General features: G+C 33.8%; 1 protein-coding gene across 1 annotated transcript in view; it reads right to left on the reverse strand.

Moving 5' to 3' along the window:
* The window catches only part of LOC149545800 (flowering time control protein FY-like), a 96,321-nt gene that overhangs the window by 22,804 nt on the left and 52,235 nt on the right, over positions 1-21,282 (reverse strand). Inside the window, exons 6-13 of the mRNA XM_089790846.1 lie at positions 13,331-13,426; positions 13,120-13,202; positions 12,869-12,940; positions 12,670-12,767; positions 12,310-12,369; positions 12,128-12,188; positions 11,933-12,020; positions 11,306-11,369 (exon numbers count right to left, since the gene is read on the reverse strand). Of these exons, the coding sequence (XP_089646972.1) occupies positions 11,306-11,369; positions 11,933-12,020; positions 12,128-12,188; positions 12,310-12,369; positions 12,670-12,767; positions 12,869-12,940; positions 13,120-13,202; positions 13,331-13,426 (622 nt within the window). The remainder of the gene's footprint in view (positions 1-11,305; positions 11,370-11,932; positions 12,021-12,127; positions 12,189-12,309; positions 12,370-12,669; positions 12,768-12,868; positions 12,941-13,119; positions 13,203-13,330; positions 13,427-21,282) is intronic.

Consider the following 21,282-nt stretch of genomic DNA (forward strand, 5'->3'; position numbering starts at 1 on the left):
TTACATGACTCCATCCCGATATGGTTTTGCCTCTTATAAGGTTTATCAGACTTTCAAAAATATTATCATCTTTTAATCATTGCTTGACCACAACACTTGTCTGCCCACTACTTATCGCTATCTATATGTTGTTTTGACTTCTGAATTATCCACCATTCTATTCGTCGTGCTCGTATAGAACCATTTGTATATCCAAACAAATATTGCTGCATTCAATTCAATAATCTCCGTACTTCATGCATGACAAAATACTAGGAATTCTGGGTGTTGCTGTAGATTATTTGACTGCTTCCATAGCTTCCCAATGCTGTTATTGATAGGACTAACATTTATATTTCCATCACCATATGTTATCTTTCTATTAGGAATGTCGTTCTTTTCCTTTATATGTCAATATTGCTGCTATACATACATTGATTTATTCTTGTCTTTGTTCATCACACGAACATTATATGGAGATGCTATTGTTTGCAATATATTATCTTTATTATGTCCTTATTCTTGTCAGCAACTAGACCACTTGCTTCCAAGTATCCTTTCCATCATTATTGTTGTGTGATGATTCCATGAGAGGCTCTGCATTATTCATTACTGCAGTAGCATCCACCACTTGCTCTTCTATATCAATTCTTCCTTATTACACTCAATATATTATCACATAGTCACTTTCCAGGATTTTCCTTACATGATATATTCATTTAAGATCATAGAGATTCCTCTTCCAATATATAGTTTTATCTCTTTCACCTCTTTCATATTTCTGCACTTTCCTTCATGTTCATAGTGCCAGGCATATAGTGTCATGAGCTATTAACAAAGGTTCACATCATTGAGGTTTTACTCTATGATTTAAGTATTAGTTGTATTCAATTACCAGTAAGTACCCAGAAATTGTGCCAAGCTTAATCATTTCCTTCACCACAAGGAATTTAATTTACACGTCATGCAATCTCCCCATGTCTCTGTTCTTTTTAGTTTATTATATGAGGTTGGAAGCTTTAGCCTATAACTTAAAAGAAATCAATGGTAGCAAAGCTAGAGCCTATCTATGAATGAATTATTATTTACTTGTGTCTAATTTTGAAATATGTATAAGAGTTGAATAATCACTTGCAACTAGTAATAAATTATAATATTGTCTTAGCTTGAAAAAGAGATTCAACTAGTGCAAGCTTGTACAGAGGTATCTGCAATATACTCTCTAAGCTAAGATATTGCACAACTATGAAGTCAAGATTAAATTTGAAGAATTTTTCTTTTTTGTAAGCCATACCCCAGGTCGGACAGATGTAATGATTGTGATTATAAAATGCTTATGCATTCACCCTATGATTCATCCAGAAAGGCCAGCATGGTTGAGATGAAGGGTGTGAAATGGCAATCATTGAACTATGGTTCTTCCTGCATGATAAAGAAAAAAACAATCAAAAACATAAGCAAGTAATATAAGATGTTTTAGAATCCGTATCAGCTCATTGTAGTAGATTGTATAAGTCTTGTTGTCTAGTCAGTGGTGGGTTGATACTCTTAACACCAAGATGTTCAGTAGCTGGACAGTGGTGTCCCAAGCCTAGTTCCAGGTATGGAGGACCTTTCTTGATAGGGATTATTGTGTGGCAATGCCTATGGGTCCATGGTTGGGAGGTTAAGCCCATGACAATGCTTCTCCTCTCCCCCAAATGCCAAGGCTTGCACAAGAAAAAGATACAAATTGCATTCAATGATCTTCTTTAAACAGGTATTTTATTTTTATGCACTTGCAAGTTCAGTTGAACATATATTGGATGATATCGTTAAATTGGTTACTCTCCTTTCAGTTCTTAGGATTCAGCCAATCTGTTATAACCATTGAATATGTGAAGTAGTCGATATAAACGTATTTCATTCATGTCAACATGAGTAGTAGCATATCTTTTATTTACGTTTGATTGTTAAATTAGAGTTAGGAAAATAGCATGTTCTTGTTATTAATATTTTTCTTCAGTATTGAACGATCGAACTTAATAAAATCAAGAACCTCTCTTTTCATTTAGTAACGGTTAGTTACAATGGCAATTGTAGTGTTGGTTAAAAGCTCCTTCAATTGTTCGTTAAGACCTTTTAGTTATTCCATTATAAACATCAACAGATAGCTGTTATAAGTGCCATCTCATGCTTGTGAATATGAAATAGTAATTGTGTTCAATAGTATGATAGTTGATATTTAAGGCTCGAAAAAAGGGGTTGTTACAATCTTGAGCTCGTTTCGATAGAAATTTATTTGTTTAAGAGTCTCTCCACATAACTCTACTATCAAGTGTCAATTCTATCAAGTTTGCTCATTTAGCATAAACTCCGCTAATAATATTCTACAATCAAGCTCTTTAAATGAATGGATTTTTAAAGATCATAGGTGTTCATTCCACATTTCTATTTGTAGTCTCACCTTTTTTCCTAACACAGAAATGGGGACCAACTTTCACGACAGCTGGTCCTGTAGAAAGATATACAAAAAGAAGAAAATAAGCTTGTTCCTCATTTCAAAGTGACACATATGATTTTGCGGAACTTGAGATCACTTGTGAAATTCTGCTAGGACTCCTAAGCAAAAGCAAGGAATGTTGTAGGATGGGAAAAATGGCCTCAATTTGAGGACAACAGGTGGGGAGGGGAGGGGTGTTGCATACTATGCATATAGAACTTGAAATGCTAGTTATTATGAAATGATATTTTAGCATAACATAACAAATTGATTCTTGAAATACTTTAACATAGCAAAAATTGCAATACAACTAGAACAATTGAACATAGTTACATACCAATACTATAGCAACATTCAAAAATCAAAATTCACATAGAATTCCAAATTATCAACAAAGAGGATTTTCATTTATATTAGTTCTACCAAAGATTCAAATGTCATAAAGATGATTGCAATGAGTATGCTATGAATCACAATCGACGCTTGGCAGTCGCCCTGATGTCTCGAGATGTCTTGAAGAGGCCCATGCACTGAAGCGGTGTTGTGGCAGGTGCAGCAGTGACATGGCAACACTATAGCCACAACAATGGCACTTTGGTACTCCAAGCCCCCATGTTGGGGACGTGTCCACACCAAATACTCCTAGGTTATGGGTTGGGTGTATGTCCTCAAGTTTCACTACTTTGTAATGGTTGACATTAAAAAGTATTGCATATTTCCCACAAACATAAACAATAATGTGAGGGTTTTTTATAGTCTAGTTAATATAAAGTGAGTCCTATAATATTTAACATTTTTTAATAGATGTCATTATTGAGTGTGATCCCCACATCACCTATCCCCTTCAATGTGTAACTTCCAATCACCAAGCAACATAAAATCTATATTATTATTATTAGCAAAGCACCTAACAGATAAAATATCTTAAGCTGGTCCGATATTATTATTGTAAATTGGGAAAGCCTCAAGGCTGATCCTCACAACATGTGAAGCATGAAGGTGCACTTAAATGAAAGAATCAACAAGTGTTTTTTAATATATTTGAAAGAGTCATCAATGCATACTTCCCTCATGGTCTTCCTTACCTGTCTTTATAAAACTAGCTTCACTTTGTTGCTTGTGGGATAGATCATACTGTCATCGTCTACAATCATCCCTCACATGTCCTAGTCTTTTTATAGAAGAAGCATTTTACTTTTCTCCACAATTATGGAGATGATGAGAACTTGAACCTATTCTTTCAAATCATGTAACAAGTGCACTTTCTAAACTACCCAAAAAAGATTCGTATTTTCTCTTTTTATCATTCCTACTACAATAAATAAGCTCAAACCTTGGCAAAAGTCAAAGTCTGGCTTTCTACTAATAGACTCAAAGACCACCAAACTTTCCGAAGATAGTTTGTCATTCATTGCCAAAGCAACCACATCCTCATCATCTATAGTTTTGTTAATGACACCAAGTTGATCACTAAAATGCTTGATTTTTTAAGATGTTCTAAGAACAATGCAACCTCATGCAATTTTGTAGAAAGCGGTAAATTCTTCAAATATTAGACTCTAATTTGTTTAATTATTAGGATCACAGCAAATGTACTAACATTGCCATAGTTATAGGTGTGTTCCAAATGCAGGTTTGAATCCCATAGAGATATGAGAGGAGACATGTCTCTATGGTTTAATCACCATTAATTAGTAATATATTAACAAAAATAATAATATGTATACAAATATATATTATATACAATATTTTATATTATTTAACATGGATAAGTATGTATAGGAAATGATGATTTACCAATAACAATAATGTATCTCAGATTGAATCAAACTGATAGAAGCCACAACCTTAACACTCCCTCTTAGCTAGGGAAGATTTGTAGAACACGTTATGCTCTTAAGTTTATGAAGAGATACCATCTCAGTATGATATTCCAAGAGTGGCATATTTAAGGATATCAACATAAATCCATCAACTTAGATGTTGTCTTTCAATATAATCCAAAGTATGATTCAACAAGAAATATCAACCATATGATATTCATCATACGTATATTCTTTTGGTATGTGCACTGCCATCAAATCCTTGACGCCTACCAAAAGAATATGTCATATCCTAGGAGGATATGAGTTATTTGATTTCTGGCACTTAGAGACAAGTATCATGGTCTTTAACATGACAAGTATCATGATCTTTGGCACTTTGAGACAACTTAATGAAGTCTGATCATGATAGGTTTGTTATCATGACTTCCAGCACTCTAGGACAACAACTTAGTGAAGTCTGTCATGATAACAAGTCTACCATTTATAATATTGTCAACTTACAATGGTTACCTTTTGTTTATATATGTTAATGAAAGATTGTCACCTTTCATTACATATCATATGCGAAATAGTAAACCAAGTCAAAGGGTGGTACAAGGGCTTTTACCTCAATTATCTCTCACAGAGAAGGAACATTACAATGAATTGTGCTTAGAACTTCTCCCTCATAGAGAAGATATCATTAACAAAGGATTGTCAATGATCTTGGGAAGTCAAGTCCTGTAGTTACTCCCTTTAAGACTCTCTTCATTCAAGGATGCTTGTCGGACTCCCTCTGAATTTGATATTAATCTTTCAACCTTCAGGTGACAAGTTATTACTTCCTCGTGATGTACACATGACTAGACCCCTCACAATCATGTAGTCATACACATGTATGTTAGACTTTGTCTAAGTATCAATCTTCTGAGCTCCTTGTATAAGGTTGTCTCTAATGAAGTATTCAACTCCTCGATATGAAAGGATACTCATAATCTCAATCATCAAAGATATTCACTGCTTAAGCCTCACTTTAACCAGCCAAATCATCAGATGACTAATAAATTCTAGATCATAACTTGTTTCGACTTACTGCCATAAGATTGAGTATGCACAATTTTTGGTAGCATGTGTAAAGTACCAGCCTGTTGTTCTTGCAAGATCATCCCTACACATAAAAGAAAAAAGATTTAAGGAAAATAACTCTTATAGCATGTATAGAATTACAAATAGGAGAGAGACTGCAATGACTAGATAAATGTAAAAGATATGAATACTTATCTGCACATGATGGTTCATAGACATTTATGAATGAAACATCTCCTTTCTAAAGATGGTTCAACTTTAAACTTTGATAGTGTACCTTCTTTGACATATCACCTCTAAAGATGGTTCAAATGGAATAAAACAATGATTATCATTCCTCCCCACAATGTAAGATTCCCATTGATATTGTTTTATGGAGTTTTCAATCATGATCAAGTCCAACGAGAGACAATTTTGAATGAATCATATCAACCTCTATGTCATATCAGTATAACTCTCTTCATGATGAGAGAATTATTATGCATACATGCACACTAGAAATGCTAATGTTCAAGTTTTCTTTTCACTATCAGATTGCAAGCTTCATCAGCATATGATATTCACCATTTTGACATTACATTTGAGTATTGGTCTCCAGAATAACAATATATGATATTCACCAAATACTCTTTGAGTAATAGCCTTCAAAATGTTGAGATGCAAGATATTCACCAAGTGCTTCGAGTAATGGTCTCCTATCAATAACTTCTACAAATACAAGTGACATCATTTGGAAGTCATCACTTCCTCATGATGTACACAGGGGATAGGCCCATTAAAATCACATAAAGTCCTCTTGACTGCTACAATTTATTGATCACTGCAGAATCCATCTCAACATAGTTTACTCTCTCTCAATTAATATGGCTGAGATCCCCGAATGTTGACTAAATCACATCCTCTATCTACGCCCTCTCTTTCAAGTTTGCCTCTAATGAAATGTTAGGCTCTCTCTAAATCTCAATCTATCTTTTCCTACAATAACATTCTCAGAGGAAAGGATCAAGGTACATAGCTCTTAAAGTGCGTTGTGAATTTATAAATAAGAGAGAATAACATAATACTCAAGGACAATTCTGCATAATGATATGACCCAATGTAATATAGATAAAGATCTAATTTAAATAAATATAAACTATACATATATATGCATATATTCCATCTTCTATATATATACTTTAATCTATATTTTCAACAAATTATTATTATCAACTCAATGGATATTATAATACCAATTATAGTTTACAACTAAGAATTTTTATTATATATTCAACTATAATGGTATATCCCCTCGTTAAGTTAAATTATTACTAATCTTATCCTAATACTATTTATATCCCATAACATTAGAATTCAAGAACTCAACCTATAATATTTGTTTAGGGGATCAAAAAACAAATTATATTTTCCTATCTATAATAAAACAATGCTATTAATTTCATGTAAGTATTACCTAATATACCCTTGTACCTTCCCAATTTAATGATTGATGTTACTATACATAATGGAGAGTTTAGTTAAAAAGAGTATGTACCATCGAATAGATTAACTTGCCCGATTATGTGAGCCCATCGAGTCATTTTGTTTTGACCGTCGCCTTTTCAAATGCACGATGTCCTTGCATGGTTCAGTGTCTTTGCTTTGTCTTGGTTTGAGGGCATCATTTTATAACGTGCGAGTGGCACGTCTATTTGGTGCTAGCATTTATATGACTATTGTTAATGATCGACAATCTTATAGGACCTTTTCTGCCATCTCACGTGCATCCCAAATAAGATGATGTGATTTTATCATTTTTGTTTCATTTTTTAGAAGACCGAATTTTGGCCAAAATCACGCAAGAGACCCTATGTGGTATGTGCAGGGGAAATATATCTTATGGACATTACAAATGACTGATTTAAGGATCACCTCACAGTTGTAGTGTCAAGATGATTGGGTGCACTCGGTATTTCCAATTCCTTCTAGCCAAATTTGTCATTAATCAACTAGATGGCTTAAACATCACACACTAAGCTTCATTCCAAATAGTGTCCATAGATTAATGTTTTAATCATCTTATTAATTAATCGATGGTATAGTTTACTCAAAGATGTTGACTCAATGTTTTATATATTTCTTCTAATATGACCATTGTTTGTGTAATAGCAACTGAAATTCATATGCGATGGAAGTTTATCAAATCATCTTTTCGGTTGTTAATACCCCTTTTACTATTATTGTCTATGTTGTGTATGCTATTGATAAACATTTGTATGAATGTGACTCACTCATTTCTATTGCCAAAGCTTATCTCCAATTATATATTATTGCCTCTATTAGATCTTATGTTTGTCCACCTCTAATGTTTGTCAATGCACTAATTAATGGCGATCTGAACTTTGCATAGGAATCATATTTCAATACTTATTCATCAATTGTTTGCCACCCTTTTTAATTATGCCCAATGTATTCTGCAGTTTTCTTATTTCCCATTCGATGATTCCACAATTTGCAAGCAAGTTGACAAGGAAGACTTCGCAGGGCATTTTCAATATCTGCAATTTCCATTAATAATCTGTCTACTATGTTTTGATATGGGACAGGGATGTCACTGTTATTTTCTCTAGTGAGACCTTTGTAGTTCCCCTGTTGTATCTTCAATCCTCCCATCTTAAGTCACTGATGTAGTATAGCATTAATGTTTGATTTTAATATCAGATATTATTTATTCTCTTCCTTGGATTGCAGGTGCAGATACTATCGTACAAGATTAACAGATTAGGATCCATGCCAATCAATTAAATTTGAAAAGAATTTTCAACAAGGTCATTTTGCAACATCTACAATATCATATTGACATCAATACATCTTTGAGACATTCACTCAATTTGCTTACACCTGTGTTTGAATGATAGCATACATTAGACCATATTCCCTGTAGACATTTAGTCAAACACTTGTCATGCATCATTTTAGAACCCTTTCTACATTCTCTGTGGATCTGCAGACTGTTACCACACATTTTGATTGATCTGCTCTCTATAATGCCTGAACAGAAGTATTTGACAATGAAAAAAAGAATTTAAAAATCAAAATCAGGTATAAGGACAGTCTTGTCAATCTTCATTTGCCAATGTTTTCCTAAAGCAATAGATCAAAACAAAATCATGGCATTGTCTCTTAAAGAAATAACAGTAAACATGTATGAGCTCTTTCTTCTTGCAGTAGACAACACCTCTCACAGCTATAGATTGGGCTCTCACATATCTGATAATATATCTTTATATACAAGACAGATTTCTTACATTTGCAGTTGGCTCTAATACCATCTTGAATTATCAGGATCGCTGCAAATGTACCCACATTGCCATAGTTATAGGTGTGTTCCAAATTGCAGATTTGAATCCCATATAGATATGAGAGGAGGAAGAGACATGTCTCTATGGTTTAATCATCATTAATTAATAATATATTAACCAAAATAATTATATGTTTAACTATATATATATATATATATAGGAAATGATGATTTACCAATAACAATAATGTATCTCAGATCAAATCAATCTAACTGAGGCTACAACCTTTACATACTTTACACAACAAGGTTTGCAGACTTTGAAAGGAAGAATTCAAAAACTAGTAAAAAAGTGCAACTAAAAACATATTTAAATAAATCTCAAAAGATTCCATGACATTTGTGTCCTAAGTAACACCAAATATTCAAGAAGAATACAACCACAATTTCTTAGTTTATACATACTACCACTAATTGTCACTGCCTGAAATTTCTACCTTCATGCTTGTGTTTCTCTTGAACCCAAAAAATCCATGATTATGAATTTTTTTCTCAGGTTTTTTGGCCACAACTCTTTATAGTTCTCTCTCAAATTTCCCTCAAAATCTATGCAGACTGACATGTGAGTTATATGATTTTTATTGGTTGAGAACTAAGTTACCACGGTACCTCCTCCCCCCCTCCCTTCAGAACAGGAAAAGTGTGAACTGGTCTGTGGTTCTGATCCGGTTCAAACTTGGTTTGGGCAGGGTTCATTTTTTGCCTTGTGGGTACGATCAAGTTCAAATTGAGTTTGAACTTGGGCGAACCAACACCAAAACTTTCAAACCCACAATGAACTGAGCCCCATAGATGACTAAAAAGTGCTTTTCTGGGCAAAACTGAAATGATTTTTGAGTCTTGACACAAGTAAAGAACACAAAGAATGGCAGTCAAAGAAGTGAAATATAGGTGCAAAGATTGTGGATTTGGATGCTTCCACTACTCGGCCTACAATGGATGATATTGATGACTTTGATGTTAATACCATTGTTGCTTTTGCAGCTGATCCCATTGGCCTTAGCTCAAGTAATACCGAAGAAGAAGAAGAAGATTGAAGAACTTTGAATATTAATCGGTTTTTCTGATTTTCATTCCATTAGTTGAACAATGAATGTGAAACAATGATACTTGAACTTGATATTTACAATGTTTTGAATCTTTGATGTTGAAGTTATTGAACTATATGATGGTATGATCACTATGATTACAAGTTCAACTGTTTATGGTGTTTTTATTGTTTAAATGTGTTTATGCTACTATGCTACAGTCTAATCTTAACTCATGCTTCATATAATTGCTTGGAGCAAGTGCTATAGCTTGCTTCCAATATTCAGCAGCTTGATCAAACCAAGCTTCTGCAATTTCAGGACCTCCCTATTGAATGGCCTGTTCTCCTCGGTCGGGATAGAGAAACTTCTAAAAGTATGTCTATATACATTTTTTTAAATAATTTTTACATGTTTTTGTACTAACAAACCCAAACACCTTTCCAAAATTTTGACGAACTTGCAAACCAGTTCTTGAACTTCGAGCTTGGAACCGAAGCCGAACCGGCAACTTAGGTTTAGGGTGGCAACTCTACAAATATTTGAATGACCTTATAAGAATCTCCTCAAATGCTACAAATCTTACAAACAACAACTCAATTTTTTCAATGACTTGTGTGCTTGAGTTTTTTTCTCACCTGCTTTTGAAATCCGTACAGAGAGCGCTGTACCCAAACAAAAGTAATTTCCTTAACACAATTCAGCTCTAATATCAGTGTTGGTTAAAAAACTGAAGAATGGCATGAGAGAAATTGATATTTACACTTTACTGTCCTCTTATTACACTACAATAACAATTATATGCTAAAAAATAGCATGCAGTTACATGTTAAAAAAATAGACAGGCAGTCTATAAATAGAAAATGGTGACAACTAACTCGTTAACAAACAAGCGTAAGACGATAATTATAATATTATATAAACTCCAATACTTAGAACACAAATGTAGTTAATCACATTCACCTTGTCACCAAATGGTGCATGATTATGAACGAATGCACTGATTATTGAACATTAATAGTACTTTTAATTATTCTCGAGTCCATGTTTTCACTCTTATTCAAATCATTTCTTATTTCAAGTTTAGATGACTTGTGTTTCTTTTCTGATCATCTTTATCATTTCATTAAAAAAAATCCAGCAAATGCATGTAAAAGCAAAGAAGAAAGGTATATATTTTAACAAATTTCCAAAGAGACTTGATAGCAGTCAGAAAACATATGTTAAGAACATTACTTTCTCAAATACACCAGACATGCAAGAAACTCAAATAATTCAGTAACTCCCTCACAGTCCCTAAAAGTTATCATGTGACTGCACAAAAAAGAGCAGTATGTATTGCATAACAAAAATAATTAATTCATAAATAAAATATAATTATATGTAAAACAAGAGGCAAGTAGTAAGAAAATTTAAATCTGGGTAATATCTAAGAACCTGTTGCAGTGTTTAATGAACTAGCCATAACAAATATTTTCGCAAGGACAAAAAATAAAAAATGCAAACATGAAAGAAAAAAATTTGTTCCATGATGTTTAAACTTTGTTACAAAATTGCAGATTAGCAACCCAAAATCCAAGCTAACCTGTTACATCCTTACGATGCCCTCGATATGATTCAAGCTCTTTCAGTGTTCGTATGTCATAAAGCTGCAAACATATTACAGACTGACTAATTAAAAAGGTACTAGCATAAAAACATGCTCATTTTTCTGAGGCGCTTCAATTATGAATCATGCAAGTTGATAGTATAAAATTTACTATGCAATGTTGTACTACTGATAATTATTCACAACTTCACACATAGAAACCAACAAAAGGCACTAAGTATTATGAGACATTAATAAAGATGTTTCCCATTACGGCATTTACACAATCAACATCTCTTGATGGCATTACCAGTGTGTGATATGTTACTATGATGGAAGCCAGAGTATGGTGTGTATAGAACATCTGTATTCTTGATAAACATTATACCCCAGACTGACAAATTATAATTAAAAACTTACATCTGATAAGTAGTCTTCCTACAGTACCAGAAAATGAGAAATGTCATATTAAGACCACTTCAACAAATAGGGCAACAAACATAACAAAATTGAAAAATACAAATATCAAAAGTTACAAATTCAAACACACTAAACTGTGTTCGATAGACTGCTAGAAAAATCAAAATTCAATTCTTCAAACAAGTTCTTAGACCAAAGAAAAACCTTTATGGTTTGGTCCTTCGATGCAGCAAGCACCCAATTACCATTCTGATTCCATTTGACAGAGAGGACTGTATTCTTATGACCATGTCTGCATTTTAAATGTCAACATTAACCAAGCACTTTCATTAAAAAAGTTCACAGGCAAAATCCCGAGCTCCTCCAAAGGTAATCTATCAATAGCATGTAGATACTCACAGATTGCTTAGAACCTGTCCTGTTTTTGCATCCCACAGTTTTATGACATTGTCCTTACCCCCTAGAAAATTCAAATTACAAGGTTGAACTTTCAGTCAATGCAATAGCATAGTTTAGAAATGTAGATACAAGCCTTGAACAGCTGTGAATAACCTTGCTACCAAGTTGGACATTGACCTTACCAGAAATAAGCAAAGATTTTGTTGGATGCCAGTCAACACTCATCACATTCCAACCATGACCTGACTGAGCAACAACCATATGAAAAGACCACTTGTCAATCCATATCTATTTTTGCATTCTGAAACTAAACTAGCTCTAGTTGAAGCCATTTGGCTACACAAAACAAAACAAATGATAAAATTGAAAAAAATAATCAATACATAGCTGAGGGAATCTGTTCATCTCAGAAAATGGGAAACGTAAGCAAATGTGTGCAGAAATAAAAGGAAATTAAGAGAAACCATTCATGGCAATGTAGGTTGAAATTCACACACGAAGTCATTTTGTACAAAGTAAAGCTATAGGAATGTTCTTATCACCTTCCAAGCAGCGTTCTTCCTGACATCGAGCAAAATCCCAAACTTTAACATTTCTATCATCAGAGCAGGAGCAAAATTTCAAATCTGTCCTAGAGAAACTGTTCAAATACAAAAGCAGAGTTGCAAAAGATGAAATACAAATAATCCGCAAATCAAACCACTAGTACTGGGAATGTAAAAAGCACTAGAATAAAACTACCTTAGATCACGTACAGACTCTCTGTGTGCAGATTTGTTTGCTTTCACATTATTCATATTAGTTTGCCAGTACCTGGAAAGTGCAAGCATTCTACTCATATATTTAAATGAATAGACAAAAAAAGTAACTTTGCAGAAGGGAAGACAATGAGATAAACTCGTGCTATGCAAATAAAGTCACAAATAAAAATTGCCATAGCGATGAAAAGATAAGGTTCCAAGAACAGCACAGATTATGAACATGAGACCCACTTGATGAAACCACCATCATCACCAGTAACCATCCAATTCTCATTGTGACTCCATACCATTGACCGTACTGCCTGATCATGAGCCTGGTATCAAGATAAAGTTGCATTCAAATGATTTCTGTGTTAATATATTAAAAACACAGCAACAGAATATATATCCATTAAACAAAAGATTTGGTTCTCTCAAATAGTTTAGAAGAAAAGACTAATACCTGAAGAATCATTTCAAAATTAAACGATTGCCCATTCCAAAGTGTGAACTCTCCATTTTGTGAACCAGTAATGAGGCGTCTTCCTGGCGGTGTCCACTTCAAAATAGCCATAAAAGGTAAAGAAAGAACTAAGAAACCTCATCAAGCACAAAAGAAGGCAAAGCAAGGATTTCAAATATTATTTTGAGTACTACTAAAGCTGAAAAAAAGTCTTAGTCAAAGCCAAATAATGTACAACCACTTTAGCTTTCTTCACCCAGACGCTAATTGTAAAACCCAAACACGTAATTAAAAAAAAGAGTTTTTCTACTACTACCATAACCATTATAGCCGCGTTTACTACCACTATAACATACCAATTGTAACTGCTCATAATGGTGACATGAAAAAAAGAAAAGCACTTGAACCCGACAAATAAACTTTACCCTAACCACAAAGAGATAGCATTGAAACCGTAGAATCTCATGCATATCTCCAGGATTATATTTCTATCAGTAAAAACCCTATGGGTACCAGAATCTGTGGCTTTCCTCTTTTAAACATTTCCTCTTACTAAATTATAAACCAGGCTATAGAACTGCCAAAATTATCGCTTCCCATTTTCGATAATTTGAAGAAATAAAGCACTTCCTTTTCATGAGATTATGGACCAAATACTTTTTTTTCTTATGAAAGGTCAAGAAATATGTAATGAAGAGATGAGACTCCGTCAAAATAAAATATTGAAGGGAGGAAAGCTCATTTGAAAAAGAAGGAAGAAGAGGAGAAAATAGAAGTTAAAGAAGGATTAGTTGAAGAGGAAAGGAATGTTGTAGTGCTTACCCCGGTCTGCTTTCAGTTATATTGTCGAACACTTTTGGGCCAGTTTTCATATTATGTTATTGGATGTAGTGGTACTTGGTTACCTGGATGGATTGATACTATCTTCATGATTTTCTTATATGTGTGATGAGATACTTCGTACTTTTGATATTTATGTGTTACCATGATTCATGGTTATTCATGTGATGATGTTTAAATGCTTATAAATAATGACTACAGTTAGGGTTATGATAATGTTTTATATTGAATATGGATACTTATCCCACACTTGCATGTGTATGGTGCGTGTGTCTGTTTACTTTACTTTTTGTCAAAACTGATGTGGTTGAGGGGGGGAGTCATAGTCACCTGCTAGTCAAATCTACACAATATACTACTCCCCACCATTGCTTGTTAAGTTTAGATATATATATCCATATGTACATGCTCGGATTTTATGCAAGCTGCAAGTATCAAGCATCAACTTCCCTGAATTGCCAAGATGAGCGTGTCATATCGCAATATCTCAACGGTAAATGAGGGGAGATAGTTTTCAAGTCCAAATCCCAACCCTGAGACATTTTGTCCTATGATAAAGGACAAGTATTTGATTACTCTATCCTTCTAAATTCGTCAAGGTGACATGAATTAGAATACCTAAGCCTTGAGTTGATTCTTATGCTTTGTCTAGTTATCGAGTTTCTTTTGAGTGTATGGTCTATTTTGTGGTTTCAAGTGTAATTAAACACCTCAGAAGATAAATTAATTAAATAAATAAATAACTTAATGGAAAGTTTTAGGAAGGGAAACATTATTACATTATATTTAATTAATTGAGAATTAATTAAATAAAAGTATTTGAATTAAAAGGCTTAGTTAAAAAGTCTAACATTGGAATTAATAGTAATTAAAGTTACTTGAAAAGCTAAAGTTGGCGGAATTATAAATATTAAACTTGGCCTTTATAAATTTAGAAGTTGCTTTTTAAAAATAGGAATTAAATATTATTTGAAATTGAAATAATTTTATTATTCTGTAAAGGCATCTTGCTAAATTTAAAACAGGTGGAAATTATGAAATAAAATATTATATCATTAAAAGGCACTAAGTGTGCATGAAAGATTCAAATTAACATAAAATAATAAGAAAATTAAAAAATTGAGAGGCCATTTGAGAATAGAAACCCTAAGGTTAGAGGGCTTTAATAAAGAATTGGAACTCATTTCTCCACATCAGGTATGAAGGAGAAACTTGAGAATTCGATAAAGAATTTCTTTGTGCACTTTTTGAGATGGGATTTCGTGAGCACAAGAATTCACTGGTTTGATTTGCATTAAATTACCCAGAATTTAGATAAACAACATAAGTAAATAAGATGCATAAAAAACACAAAAGACTTATCCTGGGAAAAGCCCAGCAACACCAACAAAATATGATTTTATTGATTAAGAAATGTTAATAGTACGAGGCTTTCCACTTCATTGATTTACAACATACCAAGCAATCACTTACATAGATTGCATAAAACTCTTCATCTTTCACACGAAGGTCTCTTTGAGTCCCAAAAATAAAACCTTTCATATTTCCACATATACAACACTTCATATTTCCATACACATGCCTCTTTGCATGACATATGACACGCCTTTTTGCATAATATTAACTCAAATACAATCACATATATCTCTTTCAGCTGAAGATGACCATGACGGTCATAACAACCATATTTCTATCTCATAAAATCAGAGATAAAGATCTCTATTGCAGCTACAAACTTCAACACTCCCTCTTAGCAAGAGAGAGATCTTTATTCAAGTATGCACAGATAGCTGCAACCAAAGATGCTATCTCAGTAACATAATCCAACACAGTTACTTCATATGCACATTGAATTGAGTCACACAAATGACTTTCACCATGCCTTTTCGTCGATGGTAGAACAAAGACTTATATCTAAAACTTCTCCCAAAGAATGATACATCTCCACCATGGCTACTCGCAAAGGGTGGTCTAATGTACCTACTTGCAGAGGGTGGAATGAAGGCTTTCACCTCAGACTTCTCCTGGAGAAGAATGCATTTCCACCATGCCTAATCACAGAGGATGGTTCACCATACCTACTTGCAGAGGGTGGAACAAGGGCTTTCACCTCAAACTTCTTCTAGAGAAGAATGCATTAATAATCAAGAATTTATCTTAATAGAGACTCCCACTTAGGAGAGACAATTTGAATAATTGAGATTTTCTCTTAACAAAGACTCCCTCTCAATAGAAACAAATTTAGCAACTAAGATTTTCTCTAACATACACTACCTCTTAGTAGGGACATCTTCAATCACCAAAATAAGATGGCTGATTATTGCATAAACTTGCAAAGAGTTGGACAACTCCCTCTGTCACATAATCTATCTCTAAAGCTAAATAGTCTCCCTATGAATATATATCACCAAGGCAATATTCATCTCATTGCTTCTTTGTTGCACCCTGCAACCATGAAAGATATTAATATCACTCATAATTATCAATACTAGCAGCAATCACTATTTATAAATTATATTCAAGAGATATAATCATAAATACTTATCTCTTTGTGGTCAACATGCACACACAAAAGAGATTTTGTGCCATTTATGTTACAAAATACTTCACAACCCATTGAATGTGAGAAGATCCATCAGTTTGACTATATAATTCCCTCAAATTCACCACAATCGAGCATAGCATCACATTAAAGAATGGCTATAGAAAGCTCAAACTGCCCAACCTTCTGTGACATATAGAGAACTGCATGAAGATGACATAAAAAAACTCCAGCAGAAATAAATGGACCTGGTAGAGTCTCAGCAGAATACAAGAACCATCCCCCGATGATATGAGCATTAGGAGCCAAAGAATATAGATGAACATCAACACTGGAGCTCAAACCAAAAGAAAATGCTCGCGATAATGCTCCTGAAGCTGCTACAATCTATATATGTCGGGCACCAAGGAATAAGCAAAACAATAATAAGATAGTATTCCTCAACCTAGCGAAGTAACTAATGTGGCATCCCTTAATCAGGATTTCAACCAAAAGACAAATATTCCCAGCCCCACAAAAGATACTTTTCTTTAAAGGAAATTTCAGTCTTCAACCTTTCAAACAAAACATCATGACCACAGATATTACACATAGACTCATCACAGAAAGACAATCATAATACACTCAAGATTTGTCTTCTGAGCTCTCACAACTGAATACATAGTTGAGCTGAATAACCAAAATGAACTAAATGCTCTGCAATACAACTGATTCACAAAATCCCGCATGAAGCACATATGTAACACAATCACAAGATTCTTTGAGATATATAAGATGCATGAACACTGCACAAACTATGTGACATATAATCTCTGCAATTGATATTGATAACACACAAATTCTTCTGGGAAATATTATTCATAACCACTCAAACTTTCAGCAACTCTTGTCCAAAGATATTGCCCCCCAATGATGAAAAAAGCATCCTAAGCCAAAAAAACAACCAAATCACCAAACTTTCTAACTGGAAGTATTATTTGATACCGCACAAGACTAAATGAAATCTATTTTCATAATTGATTGAAAGATAATCAAATATAACTTATCAATTTCTTTCACGCTACTACGATATTTTTCCAAATTAAAAAAAAACTATGCCAACATTTGCATAAACCTATTTCATTATCATTAATCGAAATGAAAAGACATTGAAAGAAAGGCCTTAATGGTGAATGAAAGGCCTTAACTGAAGAATGCAAGATGTAGAATATCAACCAGTATCAAGAACCAGAAGCGTTATCATTCTCAACGACGAGGAGAAATAAAACTGATGCCGGCAAGGGAAGATAAGGTTGATGCTTATGAAAGCGAGAACATAAGAAATAACAACTCCCGATAACAGAAGACCTTTTCTAGATGCCATGTCACCAAGAAAATTCTATCAAAGCCACCACATCGTAATAGAGGAAATACATGAATGCATCCTGCCACATCAAAATTATGTGTGCATGCTAATACAGAGACGACAGAGAAGAGAGCTCATGACAAGGAGACATCATAATACACAACTTGGAGAAGCGACTTCAACAATTATCATAGAGCTGACATCATTAATACTTACAGTAATAAAAAAACTGACATATATTTGATCCATGCCAACTATGCATTTAGTCCGAAAACATTCACATCAACTCCCAAATAATTAAAGCATTTCTCAAAAACACTGATTCCCGACAAGACTTCCCAATAAGAGTCAGGCCCCTCAAATTTTTATGAACTTGACTTAATTAAATCCCCAATAAACAATTTAACATCTCTCATCAAGCATTATTTAGTTCCAACCAGCTCCACACAGAGATATTGAATAAATATTTAAAATTACCTCTATATGCAGGTTACTTAGGAAATATAACCACGTGGCAGACAGAAAAATTGTTTTAAGATCTGTGATTCCTTTAATTCTTAAATTGAAAAAAGAATCTCGGACTTGCAAATATTTTCGTATTTTCCAAGTTCATTTTCAGCAGAAACTACCAATTTTGTACAAATGAGATTTTGGACACAAATCCTCTCAGGAAAAGCCAGGTTTCCATCCACTTCTGCAATCAATTTCTGAAGAATCTTTAGAAATAATCAGCTAATACAAATGCATCAGACAATTCATCAAATTAATATAACATCTAAGCATATACACAAACCAAAGAACAAGACAAATTACTTTAATGCTGTTATCAAAACCTGGCTCTGATACCATATTGATGTTTCAGCCCAGAATTTAGATAAACAATATAAGTAAAGTAAATAAGATGCATAGAAAACACAAAAAAATTATCCTGGGAAAACCCTCTATCTAGAAGGGTAAACCCAACAACACAAGCAAAATATGATTTTATTGATTAAGAAATGTTCATAGTACAAGGCCTTCCACTTCATTGATTTACAACATACCAAGCAATCACTTAAATAGATTGCATAAGACTCTTCATCTTTCAAATGAAGGTCTCTTTGAGTCCCAAAAATAAGACCCTTCATATTTCCACATATACAAAACTTCATATTTCCATACACATGCCTCTTCGCATGACATATGACACATCTTTTTGCATAATATTAACTGAAATATAATCACATATATCTCTTTCAGCTGAAGATGACCATGACAGTCATAACAACCATATTTCTATCTCATAAAATCAGAGATAAAGATCTCTATTGCAGCTACAAACTTCAACAAAATTGAGGTAGGGTTTTGTAGAAACCCATTTTAGAAAATTCTCTTGAAAGCTTTTGTCATTTTCGTGCCTACAAGAATGGAATTTTATAGTGGTAGACCTCTGGAAATTGCATTGATATTGTTTATCATAAATCTGGTTGAAGAATTGAAAACCCTCATTGGAAAGATTGATGGTTCTTGTACTCAAAACATGGGTGAAATCGTGCCTGATTTATAAATGGGGGTGAGATTGTGTTTAACAAAAATATATATTTGGTGTAACAGATTATATTTAATATTTAATTGGATTTTTATTTAAAAGTATTAACTTAATTATTTGTTAAAATTTAATATATATTTTAAACATGAACTCAATTAAATTTTGTTATAATTAAATTTAAAGTATCATGTAAATGGAGTCTTATTGTAATAAATATATAAAATACTTATCCAGGTGGAATAATTACTATCCTATAGAGAAATCATATCACGCTCAAACAAACATCTAGTTCATTTGGAAATGATGGGATTTTAAACTATGGCAACAAAACTCATTTCTTGATTAAACTAGACTTCAGAATTCTATCAATTAGAAAACTTCTATAGATGGATACTTGGATTTGCTCAAATCGAACTTCGAAAATTATAACGGGATATTACATGGCTGAATAACTTCATGTGTTTCATATGCAACTTCATGATATTGTTTTTTATCTGATGATGGGATTTTGGGGAAAAATCTCTTAATTGGCCAAATAGGATTGTTTGCCAGAGGTGGGGAGTTTTGTGTTTCAGTAACTTCTATCAAGTTTGATTTTGTTTTTATGTACTCTTGTAACAAGATCACGTCTTTTTATGCAAGCTCATGCACTATGATACTTGGATGTAGTCCATGAGGTTTTGATTTATGGTTCATTTCTGATTCTAGTTGCTCGCAAAGAACTGATGTGTTTATCGTGATTTATACGAGATGCATGTTTATGAGCTTACGGTAGGTTATCTATGTATACATTGGGAAATGGCTTGCAATGGGGGTCGGAGCCCTACAAAGGTTGTTTGGGTAACTCATTGTAAGTTGTATTAATATATGATAACATTCTCATTAATGAGGTTAAAATAAATTAACAAGATGTCGGTTTGATATTTTGCCCATGCCTTGGGTGCTAGTTCAGACTAGGATGGAAGATGAGAGGATGCTTGGTTACGACTTTGCTCTATTGGTATACCTTGTCTGTAAGAAAGGATACTAGTGCCAGATAGAGTCACTAGGGGGTCGAGGTCCTAGGAGACTACCAGGGTAACCATAGAGTTGGCTCATGTCATGACACTTGCCCACATGCATACTAGGTTTCCTAAGTGTCTTGTTGCCTCTAGGATTAGACATTACCATGTGTACTTAGCACCTTTGAGATCGATGCTATCCATTTGGGACTTCAGATTATCTCCTCAGCATAGTGGGAGTGGGGTCACTTAGGTTCCACAAGGTCAGGTAGTAGGTTCCACAAGGTCGGGTGGTAGTGATTCACAATTGGACACCAATGATGGATATACCTTATTGCAAATGTACCATTCTTTCCACATGACGATTATGTTGTACTTTGATATTTTGCACTTCAGTTGTTGAGATCCTATGGGATGATGTATCTTATTGATACGGGAGCATCCTAGAGTTGTTGGCAATCATGCATGTTGGAGGGATTTTTGGCTTTGGAGTTGTGGACTCAGTCGCTAAAGGAATGGTGCTCAATCGTTATTGGGTAGAGTGTTGGCCAAGGTGCTCGGCATATAGTGTTTTTTGACATGTTGACATATCGTCAAAGTTGAGGCAATTTGCACCACGACCTTGGGTTGGAGAAGTTGAGCTAAGAAGATATCAATCTGACTGGTGATTTGTAGCAAAGGGTTTGCAAAGATCTT

The sequence above is a fragment of the Cupressus sempervirens genome, chromosome 7, assembly GCF_028749045.1.
Source record: "Cupressus sempervirens isolate cs-2001-9-10 chromosome 7, ASM2874904v1, whole genome shotgun sequence".
Taxonomy (NCBI): domain Eukaryota; kingdom Viridiplantae; phylum Streptophyta; class Pinopsida; order Cupressales; family Cupressaceae; genus Cupressus; species Cupressus sempervirens.